Consider the following 22,419-nt stretch of genomic DNA (forward strand, 5'->3'; position numbering starts at 1 on the left):
GATCACGTCTCTATTAAACCAATAACAAATCAGTTGGTACTCAGTGCAAAAACTATCAGACGCAAAATCTATTTTGGCAACATTCAATAAGTGTATAGTAACACTAACGTCATGTTTATTCACGTAAACTCAATTAGATTTATGAACAAATGTCAAAGAGATTATAATTTTGTGTCATATTTACGGATGCCTTAGAAGAAACGATTTATTTGTTCACCACTACCAACACGCGTGTCTTAAAGGCAGTTAGAGACACAACAAGAGTGAGGCTTTGTGATGATGGGTTTGTGTAAGAAGACTGCATTTCTGCGGCTGCTGCCCACTTCCGGTTGGCATTTAGTATGGACATGGGATACCGACAATGGGACTACGATCAAAATGACAAGTAGTGCATCATCAAGATTCGATTGTTTTGTTGAAGTTGTTAATCTTGCAGTAGTTATTCTTGCCTTAATAGCTGCTCTATGTATCATCGTGAAGTATAAATTCACTGACCAAAGAATGTAAGTTGGAGATCTCACATCATCGATTGATCTCAGCGGGGATTTCCTCGCTCTCTTGAGCGTGTGAGTCAGAACAGAACAGCGGGCATTTGAATTGAAGCACGAGAGCACAACAACTGAGAGCCCGTTGTCTTACATGAAATATATTTTTCCAGGTGTACGACAAATTTACTTCCCTGCCACAATCTCCGCAGTGTTCTCTGCATTCTTCTTCTTCTCGTGCTACTTCTAGAGTTTTCAGAGGCTTTAATAGATCAAGCGCCTGTTTCACAATCAATTTCCTTGCTCGCTGTTATTTTTTGTTGGATTTTACATCGTGAAACTGAAATGAGAGATGGCCTAGGGTTAGCAGTGTCTGGTGGTGCTTTTATAACTATCGCAGTAGCAAGACTGTGGCGATTATTCCACTTGATCAGGTATATAGATCATAATATTATCTGACTTCTTATTCTCAAGTGATTTAATTTTAGATTCGACTTGACTATCAGGCACGTGCGGATGATTAGCACGATTGGAACAAGTCTCTTATGTGGATTACTTGCTCTCGTTGACTCTTATGCTCTTTATCGTCTTGTAAGTTATGAAAAAAATTTAAAAAGAAATTCTTGGTGATTGAAATGTTCCAGGGAACATTTGGATCACTTCTTCAATGAAATAATAAACTAGACCTTGTGGGTAGGTTTATGTTGCCAAGATAAATCAGCTTTAGACTTTTTGCAGATGGAGAGGAGCAAGCGTTACGACGTTCAAGCATCCGGAAATACTCGTGTGTCTTACAGACACGCTTGCTCGGTCTTACTAAGCAAACTGACATTTCATTGGGTTGTTGATCTGCTTTGTCGCGGCTACCGCGCACCACTTGACTTTAATGACCTCGGAGAATTACCTGAAGAAGAGTCAACCATCATTCAATTTGAAAAATTTAAAAAAATTTATGAAGAACAAAGAGTAAAATGATCTTTTTGTCCACTTAAATCTTTCTTCATACTTGAGTTATTTAGTTAACACTCACCTTTTTATTTTCTTTAACTTTAGTACGCACATTTAGATGACAAACCATCACTTTGGTCCTGCTACTGGAAACAAGTATGGCCTGCTTTCCTTGTTGGTGGAATTCTCAAGTTCTTTGGTGATGCTACAACACTTATTGGACCGTTAGCCATTTCGAAAATTGTTAATTATGTAGAAGTTATGCAAAATTCAACTGAAAGTGGAGAAAAGAAATTTAAAAATTATATAACCCTTCAAGAGTTATTGGAAAATGGTTATTTTCTTGGTCTTCTCGTATTTCTAGCTGTTATATTACAAAGCACATTAAGTCAAGCATCAACACACTTTCTTAATGTCGAGGGCATTCGACTAAGAACTGCCTTGCAAGTATGAAAAAAACCAGAAATAACTAAAAAATTAAAAATCAAATCGAATAAAAACTTAATTATAAATAAGATAAAGTATATAAAATAAATAGATTTATTTATGAAAGTAATTTTTTTGGGATTATCTCTAGGCTTTAATCTATCATAAATCACTACGTTTATATTCCTGGACTATTATCGAAGAGGAAGAAACTTCTGGAAAAGAAAATGATAAAGATAATCACCGGTCTCATGTAGCAGACATTGGAACACTCACAAATTTAATGGCTGAAGATGCATACAATGTCATGAGCTTCTTCTGGATTGGTCATTACACTTGGGCAATTCCTCTCAAGGTAAAATTATATGACAAATTGTCAAAAACTTCTTCTCCACACTGATCAAATTACCAGACTTTGAAATATTATCTTATGGATTAAAAGAAAAGAAAACATGAAATGTTCTGTAACTGAATTGAACTGTAAAATTTAATCTCACAGGATTGGCAATGGATGATGTAATTATAATAATGAGTAATGTTCACAAGTGGATAATTCATGTTTTAGACAATACCAATTACAGTTTAGAACAAGATTTAATCATGTTCTCTTTGCTTGGTGTATTTAATTGACAACCTTAAAAAATATTTTAATTATTTTCATGTGCTTTAAGTAACTTGACAAGGATTTAAAAATTATTTTATGTAACTTGACAAGCTTATCGAACAGTGAAAAATTATTTTTCGCACTCTAGTGAGTTTGAAATATGTTTAATGATCATTTTGAAGACTCTGGACAACTAAAAATAAATTACAAACTTCTTTGAAATTTTGATAAAATTTTCAACATGTCATTTAGGACAACTCGTGAAGTGATAAAGTATATTTTCAAAATATTTTAATATTCAAAAGAAGAAATATTTTAATTGAACCAAATAAGCTCACTAGTTAAACTAATTTATTAAGGTCAATTAACTAGCCTATGTAAAATATTAAATTAAAAAAAAATATATTAGAGAAACTCATTAGTAAAATTTGTTCAATTAAGACACTTGAAAATATTTTATTTCAAAAAAATTATTGAATAATATTTTTTCAAGTTCTTTATAAACTGATTAATTGTTAGTTAATCGATTTCTTTGGATGAAAAAAGATTTTTAAATTAATTGTTTATGTTAAAATATAATTTTTTTTAAAAAGCTATAATATTATTTAATAGCTCATAAATATGAAATATATCACTTAATATATTTAAATTTATGTTTTTAATTAAAAATATCACTTCAATTAGACAATGTTGATGATATTAATTCCCTAGAAGCTATTAAATACTTTTTATCAATCTAAATTGGTGAAATAATCTTTTAGATCATAGCAATAATTTTTCTACTGTATATGAAGCTGGGAATTAGTGCGATAATTGGTGCAGTTTGTTGCATATTAATTGTAACACCATTGCAATTATTTCTTGGGAAAAAGATGTCAGATAATTTAAAATCAATAGCGGTAAATATGCCTGTATATCTTTTCCTCATTAACAAATTATTGCTTAGTTAATAATTAATGAAAATAAATTGGATATCAGGAGCGAAGTGACGCGAGACTGAAGCTCTTAAATGAAATTCTTCAAGGCATGAGACTAGTCAAGCTGCGAGCGTGGGAAGTGGTCTTCGAAAAAAAAATCCAAAGAACTCGTGAAGAAGAACTCAGTCTGCTTAATAAGGACTCGATCTACTGGGGACTTATAAGTACTTCAAATTTTCACTCTACATCAAATTAATAAAAAAAAAAAAATATTAGCAACATGAATAAATTTCTTCTTGTTATTTAAGTGATGAAATAAATCCACCACTGATTTTGTAAGGTCTTGATTAAATCTAAGGACCTTTCAACAATCTAAATAAATCATCAAATATTTCTTTGAATGATTTCTTAGTCTATCTTTTTGGCTGGAAGATCTTTAAACTTAACAAATGGCCAATTTAATTTTGAATGAAACTTTCCATTTTTTAATAATCAATTGAGCAATATAATTTCAAAAAAATATTACACGCATAAATAAGGATAGTTAAATCAACTGTACATTATGAATGAATGTTGATGTTCATTAAAATTAACGATAAATAAATATGTAGATGTTTATGACATCTGAAAAATATTAAGCAAGCAAAATGATCACATTGTACTTTATGTATATTCTAAAATTAAATTTATATCATTTCTAGCATTTCTGACCCACGCCTCCTCTGTTTTAATGACTCTCTTCACCTTCGGTGTCTACTTTTGGGTAGAGCAAACTCATTTGGATGCTGGAAACGTTTTTGCGAGTCTTGCCCTCTTCTCTCAACTTACAGTTCCCCTTTTTATTTTTCCTGTCATCATTCCAATCATCTTGAATGCTAGAGTAAGTATTTAAATTATTCTCACGTCAACTTTCTACAAGATTTATTCTTTGTTGTTTTTCAATGAATTATTTCTTATTGTTTATCAGATTTCTACTAAAAGACTGGAAGACTTCTTATCACTGCCAGAAGTAATCAATGTACTTCCAGATCCAAGAGTAAATCGACGAATTGATGAGAATGATGAGCATCGAACGTCAGAGATTTCTATCTGTGAAAGCCATGTAATCTTTTTATTAATTAATTAATTAACTCAGAAGACATTTTAATTTAAAAATCAATTTGATTTCTTTCTTTTTTAATAATTATCTATCAGATATCTTTCATGCTCTTACTATCAAATAAGACTTTTTTTTTTAATTTTATATTATATTATTGAAACCTGAAAAATTACCATTCACTATTTATCCAATTATAAACTCAGAAAAGCTATTCTAGGCAATTATCAACTTTACACATTCTTATATAACTGACTGAAAGTTCAATATTAGAAAGAAAGTATATGAAAGTAAATTCTTTCATACATAATCATAAGCATGATAGCAATAAATTTGTGCAATTCATGTAATTAAAGGATTGATTCTTGCTAGGAAGAAATGATTCATTTATTACTGACAACTTAAATACATTGCATTAAATCATACCGAATGATTAGAATAAATTCAAATAACTTTATTCTATCTTATTCAATTGAAAACAACTAATTAACATAAATGAAAATGAACTTAATTTTTTTTTTCAATTTATTGATTGAATTTATTACAGATTGAGGAAAGAACTTCGGTAAAAATCCCCACCTTCGGAACTCTAGGAAATATCAATGAAGATGATGAAGATCTTCGAGGTCTACATATTCTAGGAACATACGATACAAGTTCCTCATCAGATACAGTCTTTGAAAAAGACCCAGAACCATCAATGAAACCAGCGCTCCTCCATATCACTGGAGTTTTCTCCTTGGGCTCTGACGACGCTCACTTAATAATCGACGATCTTATTATTCCTCGTGGGAAGTTGACTCTGATAGTCGGGAAGACTGGGAGTGGAAAGACCTCCCTGATATCAGCAATGTTGAGCGAAGTGCTGAAACTACAAGGAAAAATCGAATGGGCCAAGGATAGCCAAGTAGCATATGTATCACAAAAGCCTTGGCTTCTCAATACGACTTTGCGTGAAAATATAATCTTCGGTTCTACTTACAATCGCATTAGATACCGATGTGTTTTAAAAGCATGTGCACTTCAACCAGATATTGATATTCTTCCTGGGAAAGACATGACGCGAATTGGAGAAAAAGGGATAAATTTAAGTGGAGGTCAGAAGCAAAGAATTGCAATAGCAAGAGCTGTTTATAGTGATGCTGACACTGTAATCCTTGATGATCCTCTTTCGGCTTTAGACCAAGCAGTAGGTCAACAAATATTCGATCAAGCGATCCAAAAACTGTTATTACGACGAGGACGAACAGTTGTGATGGTAACACATAGATTAGAATTATTGCGAGCAGCTCACCAGGTGATTGTAACTGAAGACTGTAGAATTCGAGCCGTTGGAACGTTGACGAGCATCGAACTAACTGATCCAGCGTTGATAGAAGAATGGAAGGAAACAGCAAGACGACGTTTAGACATTGCAGGAGGTCCAAGAACTGCTAAAGAACGTTGGTCCTTGGTAAGACTTGTTTCCCGTATCGCTGGCATCTCCATGAAGCACAGACATGCCAGTGACGGCTCCTGGATCACAGATGCGGACGCCCACGTGTCTCCACCAACGTTCGTACCCCTTCGGCTACGAAAATCAATGATGTCTGGGTCTAGATATCTCGCACATGACCTTACAGACCTCCCAGTTGCTGTTGATGAGTGGGGAGTTGTCAGGAAAAGACACAAGAAGCATCGAGTTGCTGCAAGAGCAACCAGTCTTCAACCTCCAAAACATCCACCTCCTGTTCTCCGTCAAAGTTCTACCCCAACGATTCTAGAAACTCACTACATCGCCCCTAGAAAGAGACATCATACTTTGGATAGTGGACAGAATACTAATGTCTTGAAGCAATTTTTTTCTAGTAAAATTATTAATCTAGCCTCGGATGAAACGGCAAATAAGGAAAGGAAGGTCTTGAAGAGGTTGATGTCTTCTTCTTCAAATAAAACAAGTCCTCAAGAGTGGGAACATCATCCAATAAAGAGACTTCTATCCACAGAGTCGGGCATTACTGAAGATTTTGATGAAGATAAGTGCACTGAGTGTCAAGATTCACAAGTATCAGATCCTGATGAAGATGCAAGCGGATTAGTGACTGCTGCAGTCTGGATGGATTATCTTAAAGCAGGAGGCTTTACTCCAGGTCTTATTTATCTTGTAGCAGCTCTTGGATGCCAAGCTTTACGAGTATTTACCGATTTATGGCTTAGTCAGTGGACCAATCTCGGAAGTCATCAATTAAATAATCAAGAAAAAACTGTTTTTTATTTTAGAATATATATTATTCTTTCTATCTTCTCTATATTTTTAGCAGCCTTAAATAGTGCTGCAGGACAATGGGCTGGTACTAGTGCGCGTAAAAATATTCATCAGGGAGCTATTGCATCAATCCTTCGAGCTCCTTTAATTTTTTTTGAGCAAACACCCGTGGGTAGGGTTCTGAATCGGTTCAGTGCTGATATGGGCGTTATTGATAAAAAACTGTCTACATCGTTCCAACGATTAACATCGTTTATTCTTCTTTGTGGCTCTGCTATCATTGTGAACGTCATCATATCTCCTTGGTTTTTAACAGCTGCAATACCAACTTGTTTGGCGTATTTTTTTCTACAAAGGTTTTACAGAATCAGCGCTCGAGAGCTTCAAAGAATTGAAGGAAGGTAAGGATTAAAGAGCGAATAACAATTATTGTTTAATAAAAACAAGCAGAAGAAATTTTCGGATTTTGTAATTACATTAGATATCTCTTCACACGTGTAAAGAGAATATTAACACTGCATGAATTAAAGAGAAACAAAAAAAAAGGATTCAGGAGAATATAATTATATTATAAAGAACAAAAAACTACTCTTTTTCAGACTTTTTTTTTATTTAAATTTTATTAGATCTTACCATACTCATTGAAAAACCAATTAGTAGACATATGCAAATAATGATTATTTTTAATCAATCTGCATATACTGAACTGATGAATCATTAGATTAGAAAATAAAGACTGGTATCTGATCAATGAACGTGACTTGAGCAAGTGGTTAATATGGTCAATATCATTCTGTATAAAATTGTAAGTTTATTAATTTTTTTTAACTGATAATGATATCATTTGTAAATGAATCATTAGCACAATATCAGCAAAAAACTAGTTCAATTTCAAATATTGATATCATTTTTAAATTAACAATTCATTGCAATTTTAGAATTTTTTAATTATTTAAAAGATTAAATCTTAATTATCTAATTTGAGGTCATACAAATAAAAAGTATCGTACAGTAATTGTTATTACTGCAAAAAATATGTAAATGATCCAGCTTTAAAAACTATGATTTAAACTTTTCAATTTTTAGCACTCGAGGACCAGTTGCTGCTCATTTCTCAGAAACTTTAACTGGATTACCAGTTATAAGAGCTTCAAAACAGCAAGAAAGGTTCATGGACGATATGATTGAATATTTAAATGCTAATACAAACGCTTTTCTTATTTTAAATACCAGCAGCCGATGGTTAGGAATAGCTTTGGTACGTTCCCAATCCCTTTATGTTAATTGGAAGTCTGAGAATTTATTCTTGATTATCATGTGATATTTTTTTAGGATTATCTGGGTGCTGTGGTAGTTTTTGCGTCAATATTTGCAGCTTTGCTTTCAGCAGAGCTGTATCCAGAAAGAGTAACACCAGCGTTAGTTGGATTAGCGGTGAATTATACATTTCTTGTTCCTATTTATCTTAACTGGGTCGTTAAATTTGTCTCAGAAATTGAAATGTATATGGGAAGTGTTGCGAGGCTTACATCTTATGCTGAAATGCCTCGGGAGAATTATCGTGAGAATGGTAATATATTACTAACATTTTTTTGCATTAGTTCAACTCGTTTTATGTTCGATAATTAAATTAATAACCGTTTTGTTGAATGATATGTTCTAATCATAAACATCATTTTCAAGAGCATCAGCTAAAAACATAAAACTTTTTACAACTGAGTTTTTCTTCGAAATAGTTTATATTATTTCTTGAGGAAAAAATTTTCTGTCAGTCATTATTAATGATTAAAGTTAATGACCCAATCATTATAATTGATACTGTTTGTTTTTTCGGAAAAACATTTTTTAAAGAAAAACTTAAATGAAAAATTTTTTAAAATCATTTATCTATAGTTACTTGAATTGAATAGTTAGTATATGATAATTAATTCTAATAGTTAAGTAGAATTTTTTTACCAAAAAGAAAAAAAAATGTTTTATTTTTAGGATATGTAGCAGAAGAAACTTGGCCAGAAAAAGGAGAAATAATATTTGAGAATGTATCCCTACGCTACCATCCAGACTGTGAACCCGTAGTTAAAGATTTAAATCTACGCATTCCCGCTGGGCAAAAGCTGGGAATTTGTGGTAGAACTGCTAGCGGAAAGTCATCAACAGTTATGGCTCTCTTTCAGTTATTAGAAGTATCTCAAGGACGAATTTTAATTGATGGAATAGATTTGAAAAGAGTGTCACTGTTAAGTTTACGTTCAAGGCTCTCAGCTATTCCTCAAGATGTCATCATGTTCAGTGGTACAATTCGAGAAAATCTTGATCCTTTAGCTGAGCATACTGATGATGAACTTTGGACTGCACTAAAGCTTACACAAATGAAAGATGTGATTTCTTCACACCCGGAAGGTCTTGGTGAGTTAAACCATACATTTTTTAGAAAGATGAAGATAATTCATCTGTTTTCTAAAAAAAAAAGATGATTAAGTAAATGACTTATCCGATTTTTTTAATTAAATTTTTTCGCCAGAATTGTTGTTCTTTTAAGAAATTTTGTTCAGAATTTATTCTGAGATATTACATCATATTAAAATGATAACACAATCTTATGAAAAATTATTTATGTTGAAATGAATTAATAATAATAAATGCCAATATCTTAAGAATACAATAGAACTTCACATAAATAATAGTCTGAAGATCATTGATAATTAAAATTACAAAACGAATAGTTGACTAAAACAATTTTTTTTTAATTGAAATTTACAGTAGCTTCAACATAAATTCAACAGAAAAGACTTAATGACTACAAGCAATTAATCTATGATTAAATAAATAATTTTTGTTGTGAATCACTCGGATAAGCTTATTCTTTTTTTTTCATTATTATTATTATTATAAATTATTGATAAAATTTATTTACAAAACAAAGCAAACAGAAAATTAAAGTTAATTAAAATACAAAATTTATTATTAACTTTTTCTTTATCTTAACTATAGAATCTACACAAAAAATGAGTCAATGATTTTATTAATCATTTCAAGAATTAATCTGTTATAAAATTAACGAAGTGATTATTATGCTATCAATATCACCAATTATTAGATCTCTTCTTTTCTTATTACATTTTTATTGTTATTAAAAAAATTTATAATCAGAATTATTATAAAAAACAATAAAAGCAATCTTTAACAATATTCTATTACAATTCAAATGTTAATACCTCAGTCGTATTATTGTAATCGATAAAAAAACTAAGATTAATTACTCTTGATGACTCAATTAGATCTGGAGGTGCGAGAAGGTGGGGAAAACTTCTCTGCAGGCCAGCTGCAATTGTTAAGCATGGCACGAGCAACACTTCGAGATTCAGCAGTTGTAATTCTTGATGAAGCCACTAGTGCCTTGGATTCTTCAACAGAAAAGTATTTATTGAAAGAAGTATCATCAACTTTTAAAGACAAAACAGTAATTACAATTGCGGTTAGTATCAATATGAAATAATTACAATTAAATTGTACTAATGTTATAATTTATTTTTACATGATAATTATACGATTATCTGGTAAGATGATGATTACTCAATGAATATACATTAATTTAATTATTTTTATTTTCACAGCACCGAGTAGCATCTTTACTTTATTGCGATAAAGTCATCGTTTTCAGCGAAGGGAAGATTATAGAAGAAGGATCACCTCATGAATTATCTCAACGTCCTTTAGGATTTTTTGCTGAAATGTTGAAAGCATCTGAACTAACTAATAATCCTGAATATGACTGAATTTTAAAAATGATTTAAAAAAAAAAATTAAATTATTATAAAAAAAAAACAAACAAATGATAAGGTTTTTAATTGAGAAAAAAAATACATTTGTTATAAATATTTAATAAATAAATAATTTTGCTAACAATTGTCTTGTAAATAAAAATAAATATTCCGTAGAAAAAACAAATTCATTAATAAAATAATACGTAAAATTCCAGAGAATGTATCCTAGAGATCGGTTGTAATAAATAACATTTGTGGTTAATGTCACAGCGCGTGACTTGTTGCGAAATAAAATGAGACAATGTGATACACATAAACGGGAATAATTCTTTTAGCTCTTGTGCGTATATACAAGAGGTGAGAAACGATAATAATTAACAAAAGAGTGGAACGCTATCGCTAACCTGTGTGACCATGCGATCGGTTTTACGTTAGTACTTGAACGACCGGTGAAGCGATAACAGCTTTCTTCATTGGCTTCTGAAAAGTCTACCTATAATCACTTCAGTAATATAAATTAACATAAAAATTATATTGCTATAAATTATTGATATAAAATATCAATTAATTATTAGTTATCAATGTAAATGTTTTTTTCTAAATCATATTAACAATAAATAATTATTATTACTGTTATTGGCCAGATAGTTTTTTTTTATGTTATATTGTTAATAAAATATCGATCAGGATTCCAAGAATTGTGTTATATAAGCTGACAGATGTGTCACTAGTCGAGGTGAGTACTTAAAAAAATTAAATTACGATCAGGAAGTAACCATTCTATTTTTTTTTATTATTCAATTTTATTTGAATACGTAAAGAATTTTCTTCACGCATCAGATTTCAAGACATTCGATTACTCAATGTCGTTGATAAATTATTATTTGTCTACATTAAACTAAATTCTTCTGCAACACGAAAAACTGTGTAATCTATTAATGGCATTCGAAAGAAATGAAATATTTAATCAGAAGTTAAAACAGATGCTTTCATATGGTAACAAAATATGAAGGTGTTATGTACTGCAGGCGTTCACAAAAATTTATCAATTGACTCAGCTGTGTTCATTATTTAATTCCGGATTTAGGTTGAATTTCTTTCAAAATTTTTTTTTATTATTCATTGCTCACTATCTTTTTTCTCTTTCCTTCATTTTATTATATTTTAGAATGTTTAGATTAAAAAATATACTTTGAATAAAAATTGATTTATTAAATGAAGAAAAAAAAAAATAGTCGTTAAAAAATCGTTAACATGATTTTCTTAATCTAAGAAAATAAAAATAAATAATTCATTATACTTGTTAACATAATGTTATCATGCTTTTAATTTATGAAAATATGTCGATAAAAATTTTTTATAAAATTTTGCCTAGTGCAGATTGAATAATTTTTTGAACAACTTACAAAACTGGCTTTTTATACCATTTAAATTTCTTTAAGATTATATATCTAATTTAATTTCATCAAAGATTGAAAGAAAATAATTATTTAGATAAAAAAATAGGTAAGAAAAAAATATTATTTATTATTGTGTATAGACATTTCTTGGTAAATTGTCCAGTAATTGCTTTTATGTTTATCAAAGTGATAGTAAAAATACATGAACAAATATTTAAAACAAATTATGATGAAATAAAAATAAAATAGGGTGAATTAAATTTACCTAAATACACGATTCGTTGTCAACCTTAAAGATAAGCACCGCACATACCCATCGACACTGGTTCAGTTGCGTATGTTATCATATATAATACACCAGACGATAAGATTCCAGTTTCTTTTGTGGGATAAACGTCGTCAGTCGACCGATTCGTATGAATTAGTCGTAACATCTTACTGCTCACGATCTCCAAGAGAGTCTGGAAAAGTGGAAACCGTTATCAAGAGTGAGTCAACAAATATTCAATCATCACCTTGGTTTAATTCAATTAATCTATCAATTAATATTTCTTATACATTATTGTTTGCTCTTCTATAGTAATTAATTTTTTGACACATTTTTTTTTTATTCAAAAACTAATTCAATAATGGACCTATTTATTTCATTGAATGACTCATATTTTGCCTTGAACTTTTTGTTCTTCTTTTGCTATAAAACAATGTTTTTTTTCTCGATCATAATCGACCTGCGGAAACAAACCAATGATTATCATTTTGATAAGAGTGACTGCATTCTTTTGATAATGTTGACTCTTGCAATAGTTTAGAAAATATTTTTCTTCTATTTTATCTCGTATACGCGTAACAATAATTTCAAGTTAATTTTAATGTTATTTGTCTTTTGATAAAACACTCTAAAACTTGAAATTATCATGTACATTAGAGCACCATTTTTATAGACAAAAAAATAAAATTCATCTGTTAATGAATATATTTATTATATAAATAATTTGTATAAATTTAAACAGAGTTATTTTTTTATTGAATAATTAGCAGGCATTCCTGGTAATGATAGAAATGTTATTATTTATGAATTGGAGTAATTTATAGTAATTTCAATTGATTTAATACAATAAAAGTTAGAAATAATAATTCATTGAAATACTTTAGATTTTAAAAAAAATTGAATTACACAATAATATTATTATGTCCATCATTTTATCCTGATACTGACTTTAATGTTTAAATAAATGACGAATAAATCAAACAATTATCATTAAATTATATTATTCAACAAAAAAAAACTCAACTTTTTAATCCCAAAAAAAATATTAAATACTTACTTATCATTAATAGTTATCAGATGTGTCACTGAATAACAAAATAATCTTAAAGCTTACAGTTATTTACATTTATTATTAATTGACCATTTCCGGATGAATAATAATGACCTTCCTGTGGAAAAAAAAACTTTAGTGTTATTTTTAAAAATAGCAACAGCGCAAAAATTTTTATTTAAACTCTTGTCTACCTGTGAGACTGATCAAATATCATTATCATGTTCTTGATATCTAGTCCAGTTGAAATAGCCCAGGGTTTATTATGTGATACCCATCAACCAGTTAACAATTCCCATAGGAACAATCAATGAACTTGTAAACAATGCATTGAAAAATTTACAGTCATCGAAGAAATAAAAATATTCTTAAGAATTTGTATCTTAATTTATATTCAAGTGAGTCATTGCATCACGCGACTTTATTGCTGCAATTAGCCTAGCAAAGGGTTAACTATTGTTTGATTTTCACAGAGAGATAAAGAAAGAGAAGCTACAGTGAATGTAGATGTAAAAATATTGAAAAGATCTTAGATCTCTTTAGATGAGTATTATATGTTGAATATCATGCTATGAAACATGATATTTTAATACTTGAGTATTTTTCAATTTTAAAATAGCTTATCAGGTATGGAGTAATAAATAAATTTTGCATCATTATTCATTGCAGAAGCGAGAAGACTCAGTTCCAGCGATGCATCGGTGTCGGAAGATAGGATGAGATTTTCGTGCTTCCCTAGAGCAAGTATCCTGGGACAAAGGGGAAGTATCAACTTTTCTCCAGTTCCAGGATATGAAGAAACATCGAGCGTCACTGGAATTAGCATTATAAGTGTAAGTTTATATTTTATCATATTATCATTTAATTTATTTCCGAAAAGTAATCAACGAATTTTAGAAAATAAATCAATAGTTTTTTATAAAAACTTTTATTTTTAGTTTAAAACATAAATTTACAAAAACAATTTTAAAAAAGTAAATAAGGTTTTTTATTTTTCTATTTAACTTACTCTATTAAACATTGAACCCAAATTAACCATTGTTTGTGGTATTAAGAATATTAGAAAGTTTCTGTCATAAAAAAAAATATGTTAAAAAAATGATTCTAATGTTATATAAAAAATTAGTGTATATTTGAAGAATGATGATAACATAATTGTTTATATTAAATATTTCTTCATTGTTTTTAAAAATGATAATTTTTCAAAAAAAGTTATTTTATCCATAAACTAATTTTCAGAAATAAAAAATTTGATAACTTGGACCAATATTAATACTTAATTGTTACTTAAAGCAATGTTGAAATATCAGAGAAATAATTAACTGAAATAACTAAAAATAGAAATAAACGAAAATTGTTGAAACGCGAGGCCAGTATTAAGCTAAAAACATTTCGATTAATTATTAGAATGGAGACGGCAGGGAGCCAATTCCGATGAGCTATAAGCGCGCTGGCGATCTTGATGACAATGGAATGATAAGACAATTTTCAAGTTCAGCTACTTTAAATGGCTCGGGACCACTAAATGTTTATACTCCAACATCAAAGAAAAATGGACGAAAACCTGAACAAGGATTAATGAGATCAGATACCATTGAGTCAGATATATCTCAACAAGGTTTAAAGATTCCTAGAGGGGGAGTTATAGGGCGAACTCCAACTCCACCTTCTGCTCCAACACCAATCTATGAAAAGGATGCTAGGTATATATTTTTCAAATATAGCTTGACCAATAAATATTTAAAAAATGATTGCTGATATAAATGATTTCTTTATTAATAGCTATTGATTATTTGTAATTGATAAAAAGATGATAATAATTATATCAAAATTCAACAGATCAAGAAAACAAATAAAACGAGCTATACTTGAAAATGAATTTTTGGGAAATCTTGAAGAAGCTCAAGTTGAAGCTCTAGTATCTGCAATGTATCCAAAAGCGATACCTCCAAATACTCTGGTCATTCATGAAGGAGATATAGGTAAGATACATTTTTTTATTATTGTAGAATAATTATATGCATGCATTCTTATCAGAGATTTTATTTTTTTATATTTATATTATTGTTTATGTGTTGTATTTGTTTTTATCGTCTTTGAATTTTTAACGAAACCACTTATCAATGTTTTATTTATGCATGAAATATTAAAAGAAATGAACTAATTGACAACTGCTTTATATTATTTTGGTTAACAATAATTTATCATACTTTATAGGCTCTCATTTTTACGTTTCGGCGGAAGGAGAATTTGACATTTATGAGGGCAGTAAATTCCAACGGAGTTTTGGACCGGGAGTTGCTTTTGGAGAACTTGCGCTTTTATATAACACAAAGAGGCTGAGATCAATTAGTGGTAATTATTTTAAAAATAGAAAAACAAGCTAATAATAGAATTACTAATGATAATAAAATGATTCTCAATGTTGTTGAAAATGCTTTACATAACATTGCAATAGAATATAACTAACATTGTGATTTCATAATTTTTCCCATAAAATTGATGATTGTCATTGATTCGAGAAAAAAAAAACCATAATTAAATAAAATAAAATTTCAGTAAAAAAAGGAGGAAAAGTATGGGTCCTAGACAGATCAGTTTTTCTGACAGTAATGATGAGAAGTGCGCAGGATCGTCTGGAAGGAAATTTACGATTCTTACGGAAAGTTTCAGTGTTACAAAAATTACCAGAACCCAAAGAGCATGTTCTAGCAAAAATATCTGATCTGATTCGAGTAGAATTTTTCCCTGCAGGGGCTAAAATTCTACGGCAGGGAGAAAAAGGTGATAAATTCTTCATTATAAGTGGAGGGAATGTACGGATAACTAAAGATACTGAGTACGGAGGAGAAGAAGAGTTAGTAGTACTTGGAAAAGGCCAGTATTTTGGAGAGAAAGCTCTTTATGATAAGGAAGATAATCGAAGACAAGCTAATGCTATTGCTCTAGCACCTGGAGTAGAGTGTCTGACTCTCGATGGAACGTAAGTATATTTTTTATCGTAGACAGTTTTATCTGTTACATCTATTCAATAAATAAGTCTTTTTTATTGCAGTATCAGATATAAAGAATCAAGATTTATTTTGTTTCCAAAAAAATACTGATTTATTTATTCTTCATGAAAAACAATTTCTCTCTTTTAGATTGTTTTAATTTTCTTATTAACCAAAAATTACAAATATTAATACAAATGAAAATTATAGCTATTACCGAAAGTAATGATTTTTTTATAAAAAAAAATTTATAATTCAAAATTATAAGATTTAATAGTAAATTTCGATGTAAAAATTCATTTTAATTCAAAAACTTGTGATAATGAAAAGAATAAATTGCTCAGACAATCTTAACGTTGACTGTTCAAATATTATCTTTACAGATCATTCCTTAATTATCTTGGAGGCTTAGATGAGATTCGAAATAAAGACTGGTTAGCCGAGTATGAAAAACAGAAAAGATCATTGACACCAAAGCTATGGACAAATGAATACTCTGATGTGACTTTGTATGATTTGGAAAGCAGAGGAACACTTGGAGTTGGAGGATTTGGTAGGGTTGAATTAGTTACACTAAGAGCAGATCCTGATAAAAGTTTTGCATTGAAAAAACTTAAGAAAAAGACTATGGTTGATCAGCAACAACAAGAACATGTCTTGAATGAAAAATGTATCATGCAAGCCTGTGATTCACCTTTCATTTGCAAGTAAGTGTAAAAATGTTACTTCAACTCATCACAGCTAAAAAAAAATAATAATATTTTCTCTCTAGACTTTACCAAACCTATAAAGACTCGAAATATGTCTATTTCTTAATGGAAGTATGTCTTGGTGGAGATGTTTGGACGACTCTTCAAAAAAGAAGATATTTTGATGATACAACAGCTCAATTCATGGTGGGCTGTGTAGTTGAAGCACTCGATCATCTTCATTCGCTTAATATTGTTTACCGAGATCTCAAGCCTGAAAATCTTATGTTGGATTCTAGAGGATACTTGAAACTCGTTGATTTTGGCTTTAGTAAGAAAATAGGTCCAGATAAGACGTGGACATTTGCCGGAACTCCTGAGTATGTTGCTCCAGAGATTATTCTTAATAAAGGTCACGATAGGTAATTAACTCTAATTCTTTCAAAATTACATACATGTTATTCTTATTATTTCATTCTGAATAAGTATCATTTATTTTAAAAGTTATTCCCTATCAAAAAATTTGCAAATCTCGATTATTATCTTTTATAATTGCTGTCCAATTATAAACTAGAAAATCTGACAAAATTATTCACTATTTCAATGTATAAACTCTTAGTGGAGTACACTGAGTCGTGATGTTATCTCCTTCATCTTTTGAACATTTTTACGTAATATACATCTATCGTAAATATTTATTTTAACACTAACGTAATGTATTTTACGTATAGAGCGGTAGATTATTGGGCCTTGGGAATCCTGACACATGAGTTGCTAGTTGGTAAACCCCCATTCAGAGGCTCAGATCACATGACTACTTATAACAAGATCTTGAAAGGTATTGAGATGGTTGGAATCCCAGCGATAGTGAATAAAAATGCGAATCACTTGATAAAAAAGCTATTGAGATTGAGTCCTTCAGAACGACTTGGTTATCAAAGAAATGGAATTCAAGATATCCGGGATCACAAATGGTTTACGAATTTCAATTGGCAAGCGCTGCAAAGACTTGCACTTCCTGCACCTATCGTACCTACTGTAAGTTTTCATTTATTATCCTTTTTATTATAGTGTTATTTATTAATCTCTTTTATTTAATAATGAAATATTTATTTTTAGGTAAGAAATCAAACAGATACTAGAAATTTTGAAAGATATCCACCTGAACGAGAAGTGCCACCTGATGAATTTTCTGGATGGGATATGGATTTTTAATTTAAGTAATTAATGAAAATAAAAATCTGTCATAAACTGATATTAATTACATACAATTGACTGACATGTGTACTAAGATATCACTAATTATAAACGAAAAAAAACACCATAATATATAATACATAAAAAAGAATTTTGTAGATGAAGAAGAGGATTTTCAATTAAATTATAACAACTTGTCCTTCGATTTGATGGAAAAATCATTTTATATTACAGATAATCTCAACGTAACATTTTATAGATAAGAATAATGTTCCCCACAATGTCATTTTATAACAAACGGATAAGATATTTTTTCATTTTTTAAATCTCTTCAAGTGTTCTAATAGCTAAAGTTTGATTAACGTTCAAATTTTCTATTTTATTGGCTATTGACTACTATCTAAAATAAATCAATCCAGACTCTCGTGTCATAAAGTCATAAAAAAAAGATGCTGTTACCAACAAACCAATGTAAAAATGTTATATTTTATTTATGCTATTTTATAATTAAAACTTAATTAATTTCCCGAAAAAGTTTCATAAATGATCTTTTAACTAAACACTGATATTAATTAAAATTATGGCCTTGTCAATTAATAACTTATTATTCATTATTATCGATTACAAAACAATCAGTTCAAATCTCAAGAAAGCGAATTTAAAGTATTTATAATTAAAACCAACATTTATCTTTTTTATTACTGATACTTGAATGTATACAATACTTGATAACTGCAACCTCGTCGTTTGTTATCTGTTTAGATAAGATCTGTAGGAAGAGCTTTTACATTCTCTACAAATATGTAGGATAGTTAGTTGATATCATTGTCTATCAGTAGTACAAAGTTCCTAAATCCTAAGTTTACAAAGAAGAAGAATGATACATGATTTATTATCTCTTTACAATTGTTTATATTAAAATATGGAAAAATGAAGTTCTTGTGTTGTCCAACTCCTTTAAATCGAACTGGGCTAACTTTCGACCTCAATAGTGACATAAAACTTGATCAAAATGAACAACAAATTTACCGACGATTATCAGTAGTGCGAAAGAATGATATTTTAGGTGAAGGAGGAATAATTAGAAGATTCACTCATGAATTACTAAAAAATTATAAAAAGGATCCTAAGTAAATATTATTTTTATAATTATTCTCTTTCTCGTCAAGCTGAAACTAAATTAAATTTTTCTATTGTAGTACAGAATCCAAACTAAGAGAAGCAATCAAAAACAATGATTTCCTAGCAAATCTTAATGACAACCAGATAGAAGGAATGATTCATGCTATGTATCCTAAAGAAATTCCTCCAAAAACACGGTTAATTCAAGAAGGTGATATGGGCCATCATTTCTATATTTCTGAAGAAGGAACGTTTGACATTTATAAAGGAGATCAATTTCAAGGCTCTTTTGGACCTGGAGTGGCTTTTGGAGAACTTGCTTTATTGTATAATGTTAAACGATTAGTTTCAATAGATGGTAATTTTTCAAAATATTTTTCTAGAAAAAAAAATTGTTTAGGAGAAATATTTCATTTCTAATTTAAAAATCACTATAAAATCATACTCATTGGTATTAGCTATTAAAGTGATCATAAATCTTAATAACAAGTCATTAAAAACCGGTATCATTATAACTTTTATTCTTTTAATAAATCATTATTAATTATTTAATTGTTAAAAGTTATTGCTAATTATCTTTGACGAGTCTAAAATAATTACAACTCATTATTTTACTAATTTATGAGTAATTCTATGATCTTTTTTTCTAATATTTTTCAAGCTTTATTGGGAGTTAATTTAAAAAACAATAAAAAATTTTAGCCAAAACAACAGGAAAGGTTTGGATGTTGGATAGATCATCTTTTCTAGCAACAATAATAAATAGAATAGAATTAGCTTCTAGAGATAACATTGAAATGCTTGGAAAAATTCCATTTCTTAAAGATGTTTCTCGTCATGCTCTTGCAAAAATATCTGAACTCATGTGTATTGAATTCTTTATTACTGATGCTTACATTGTCCGTGAAGGAACAATTGGAGATAAGTTTTACATAATCAATTGTGGTAGTGTAAAAATAACTAAAACCTATGGCAATGGTGAAGAAGTAGAATTAACAAAGATACATAAAGGTGGTTACTTTGGAGAAAAAGCTCTATATGCAGAAGGAGATAATCGAAGACAAGCTAATGCTATTGCTCTAGCACCTGGAGTTGAATGTTTAACAATTGATAGAAAGTAAGAATAACTGGATCTATAAAAATGTTGAGGATTTTCTGATTAATTCATGTTCAAAAAGCTAGAAAAATTGTAAACTTTAATCTATCTTTCAATACTACAGGACTTTTCTAGATTACTTGGGTGATATTGAAGCAATAAAACAGAAAAACTGGGAAGCAGACTATGAAAAGAGGATAAAATTATGGCACATTGACTGGAAAAATGAATATCCTGATTTAAAATTCCAAGATATTCAAGTCAGAAATTTAATTGGCAAAGGCAGCTTTGGTACAGTTTATTTAGTTACGATAAAATCTATTTCTAATACTAGTTTCGTTTTGAAAAAGGTTCCTAAAATTTTTATACGTAATCTTAATTACCAGAAATATATGTTGACTGAAAAGTATATTATGCAATCATGCAAATCACCATTTATTTGCAAGTAAGTATTTTATCAAATTAGCTAATAATAGTCAATTCTAAGTTACAAAGCAGCGAATAATTTTTTGGAATATCATGTTATTCTTCGTAGAATAAATCATTGCTCATAATAACCAAGTGGTCCAATAAAATATAAAACAATTTATTATCATGAAATACTAAATAAGAAAAAATACTGAAATAATAATTATTTTTCAGATTATACGCAACATTTAAAGATCTCAAGTACGTTTATTTACTTTTGGAAGCTTGCTTAGGTGGAGATTTGCGAACTGGTTTATACAGAAGTGGAAGATATGATAATACAGCTGTGAAATTTATATCAGCATGTATTGTTGAAGCTTTAGATCATCTGCACTCACTCGATATTATTTGCAGAGATATTAAACCTGATAATATTCTCCTAGATAGTCAAGGATATGCAAAGCTGGTGAATAATTAAATCATCCTATTTACCTTTTATTAACTGACTTCAAGAACAAAAATATTTTTTTTAAGACTGATTTTGGTACTGGTAAAAGAGTTGGACCTTACAAAACATGGTCTTTCGTTGGAACAGCAGAATACATGGCTCCTGAAATAATTCTCAAGGAAGGACATGATAGGTAAATTACTGAATCATCAATAAATAATTTATCACTTTAAATAATTAGATTTATCATTAAAAAATTAGTTGTCAAAGGTTAAAATAAATCATTGTTTTAAAGAGCCGTAGATTACTGGTCCTTGGGAATTGTAATTTATGAATTGCTAACAGGACGACTTCCATTTGAAGATGACGACCGTTTAGAGCTTTATAAAAAAATCATTGAAGGAATAAACTATGCAAGGATGCCTAAGAATCTGAAGCCAAACGCAATTGACATCATTCACAAACTTTTAAGGCCTAAACCTGTTGAACGTTTAGGAAATTTACGTAATGGTATAGCTGATATTCGTAATCATAAGTAAGTCAATAATCTTCAGCTGATTAACATTTTATGACAATGTTGTAACTTCTCAAAATTTTCATTTGTTTTTATAATGTTATGATAATTTTTTTAATTTGACATTGACATTAAGATGGCTAAAAATGTTTGATTGGAAATCGCTTCGTGGTAGAACATTGACATCTCCGTTTCTGTTAAAGGTAATATACATGCAACAATAGAGTAATTATTGTCGATTATTTTATTTATTACTTACTTTGCAGCTAACTAGTCATTTAGACACGAAATATTTTGATAAATACCCTGTGGAACACGAACTAGTGGCTGATGATTTTTCTGGATGGGATGATGACTTTTAAAAACACTTTTATAATTCCACTCTCACATAATGAATATTTTCAGATTCATCAAAATCATTGAGATTATTCATAATCTTGCGTTACAATAATATACGTGTTTATATGACAAATATTATTTAATTTTTGTATTCAATTTTCTATTTTAAAAAACAACTGTTTCAATAAAATCTAGTACAGACTGTGGATAACTGAAGTTGACTTCTTTATTCAATGACAAATATTTAAATAAGTCTACTTTGTAGACGTTTGAAACAATAAAATTTTAATAATTAACGTAAGTAAACAATTGTTTCAAAAAACTAGTTAAATTGATGATTTGAATATGGAAACGTGAATCATTGACATATGTAAACTAATGAAATAGTCAATAGATTTTGGTAGTAATT

The 22,419-nt window shown here is 29.4% G+C and overlaps 2 protein-coding genes and 1 long non-coding RNA gene across 5 annotated transcripts; 2 read left to right on the forward strand and 1 right to left on the reverse strand.

Annotated features, from left to right (window-relative positions):
• Window positions 1-134: 134 nt before the first annotated feature.
• Window positions 135-18,614, forward strand: LOC118068664 (ATP-binding cassette sub-family C member Sur-like). The gene is made up of 26 exons (XM_035086238.1): window positions 135-503; window positions 659-919; window positions 974-1,076; window positions 1,224-1,451; window positions 1,539-1,880; window positions 2,011-2,214; window positions 3,225-3,362; window positions 3,442-3,604; window positions 4,082-4,260; window positions 4,348-4,482; window positions 5,024-7,122; window positions 7,808-7,979; window positions 8,054-8,291; window positions 8,708-9,127; window positions 10,000-10,196; window positions 10,336-10,461; window positions 11,334-11,353; window positions 13,881-14,037; window positions 14,612-14,907; window positions 15,044-15,186; window positions 15,422-15,559; window positions 15,764-16,187; window positions 16,581-16,904; window positions 16,970-17,308; window positions 17,618-17,924; window positions 18,006-18,614. The coding sequence occupies exons 1-26, from the start codon at window positions 277-279 to the stop codon at window positions 18,099-18,101; spliced, it is 7,476 nt and encodes a 2,491-aa protein (XP_034942129.1). The 5' UTR covers window positions 135-276; the 3' UTR covers window positions 18,102-18,614.
• Window positions 9,804-13,597, reverse strand: LOC118068665 (uncharacterized). The gene is made up of 3 exons (XR_004690529.1): window positions 13,211-13,597; window positions 12,151-12,346; window positions 9,804-10,125 (listed from the first exon to the last, which is right to left on the reverse strand). It is a non-coding gene; the product is annotated as an uncharacterized lncRNA (long non-coding RNA).
• A 140-nt stretch (window positions 18,615-18,754) lies between the features above and the next one.
• LOC118068663 (cGMP-dependent protein kinase, isozyme 1-like) lies at window positions 18,755-22,199 on the forward strand. 3 transcript variants are annotated; one of them, XM_035086236.1, is made up of 10 exons: window positions 18,755-19,213; window positions 19,283-19,563; window positions 19,908-20,322; window positions 20,426-20,606; window positions 20,688-20,746; window positions 20,944-21,175; window positions 21,244-21,350; window positions 21,453-21,692; window positions 21,808-21,874; window positions 21,938-22,199. In XM_035086236.1, the coding sequence occupies exons 1-10, from the start codon at window positions 19,014-19,016 to the stop codon at window positions 22,031-22,033; spliced, it is 1,878 nt and encodes a 625-aa protein (XP_034942127.1). In that variant the 5' UTR covers window positions 18,755-19,013; the 3' UTR covers window positions 22,034-22,199. The 3 variants fall into 3 exon arrangements, with proteins under 3 accessions (XP_034942127.1, XP_034942125.1, XP_034942128.1); XM_035086234.1 differs by having other exon boundaries at window positions 20,426-20,746; XM_035086237.1 differs by lacking the exon at window positions 20,688-20,746 and having other exon boundaries at window positions 20,426-20,592; window positions 21,003-21,175.
• Window positions 22,200-22,419: the final 220 nt, after the last annotated feature.

The sequence above is a fragment of the Chelonus insularis genome, unplaced genomic scaffold (genome assembly GCF_013357705.1).
Source record: "Chelonus insularis isolate UGA/USDA-ARS -01 unplaced genomic scaffold, ASM1335770v1 contig_3_pilon, whole genome shotgun sequence".
NCBI classification, from domain to species: Eukaryota; Metazoa; Arthropoda; class Insecta; order Hymenoptera; family Braconidae; genus Chelonus; species Chelonus insularis.

Excerpts from the sequence above, each read along its gene's own strand:
- LOC118068663 (XM_035086234.1), top strand. The coding sequence starts at position 19,014 with ATGAAGTTCTTGTGTTGTCCAACTCCTTTAAATCGAACTGGGCTAACT. Across the intron at positions 21,176-21,243 it reads GTCAAGGATATGCAAAGCTG|ACTGATTTTGGTACTGGTAA; the intron begins GTGAATAATTAA and ends ATTTTTTTTAAG. Across the intron at positions 21,875-21,937 it reads CATCTCCGTTTCTGTTAAAG|CTAACTAGTCATTTAGACAC; the intron begins GTAATATACATG and ends CTTACTTTGCAG.
- LOC118068664 (XM_035086238.1), top strand. The coding sequence starts at position 277 with ATGATGGGTTTGTGTAAGAAGACTGCATTTCTGCGGCTGCTGCCCACT. Across the intron at positions 1,452-1,538 it reads AAATTTATGAAGAACAAAGA|TACGCACATTTAGATGACAA; the intron begins GTAAAATGATCT and ends CTTTAACTTTAG. Across the intron at positions 10,462-11,333 it reads TTTTTGCTGAAATGTTGAAA|ACATTCGATTACTCAATGTC; the intron begins GCATCTGAACTA and ends TCAGATTTCAAG.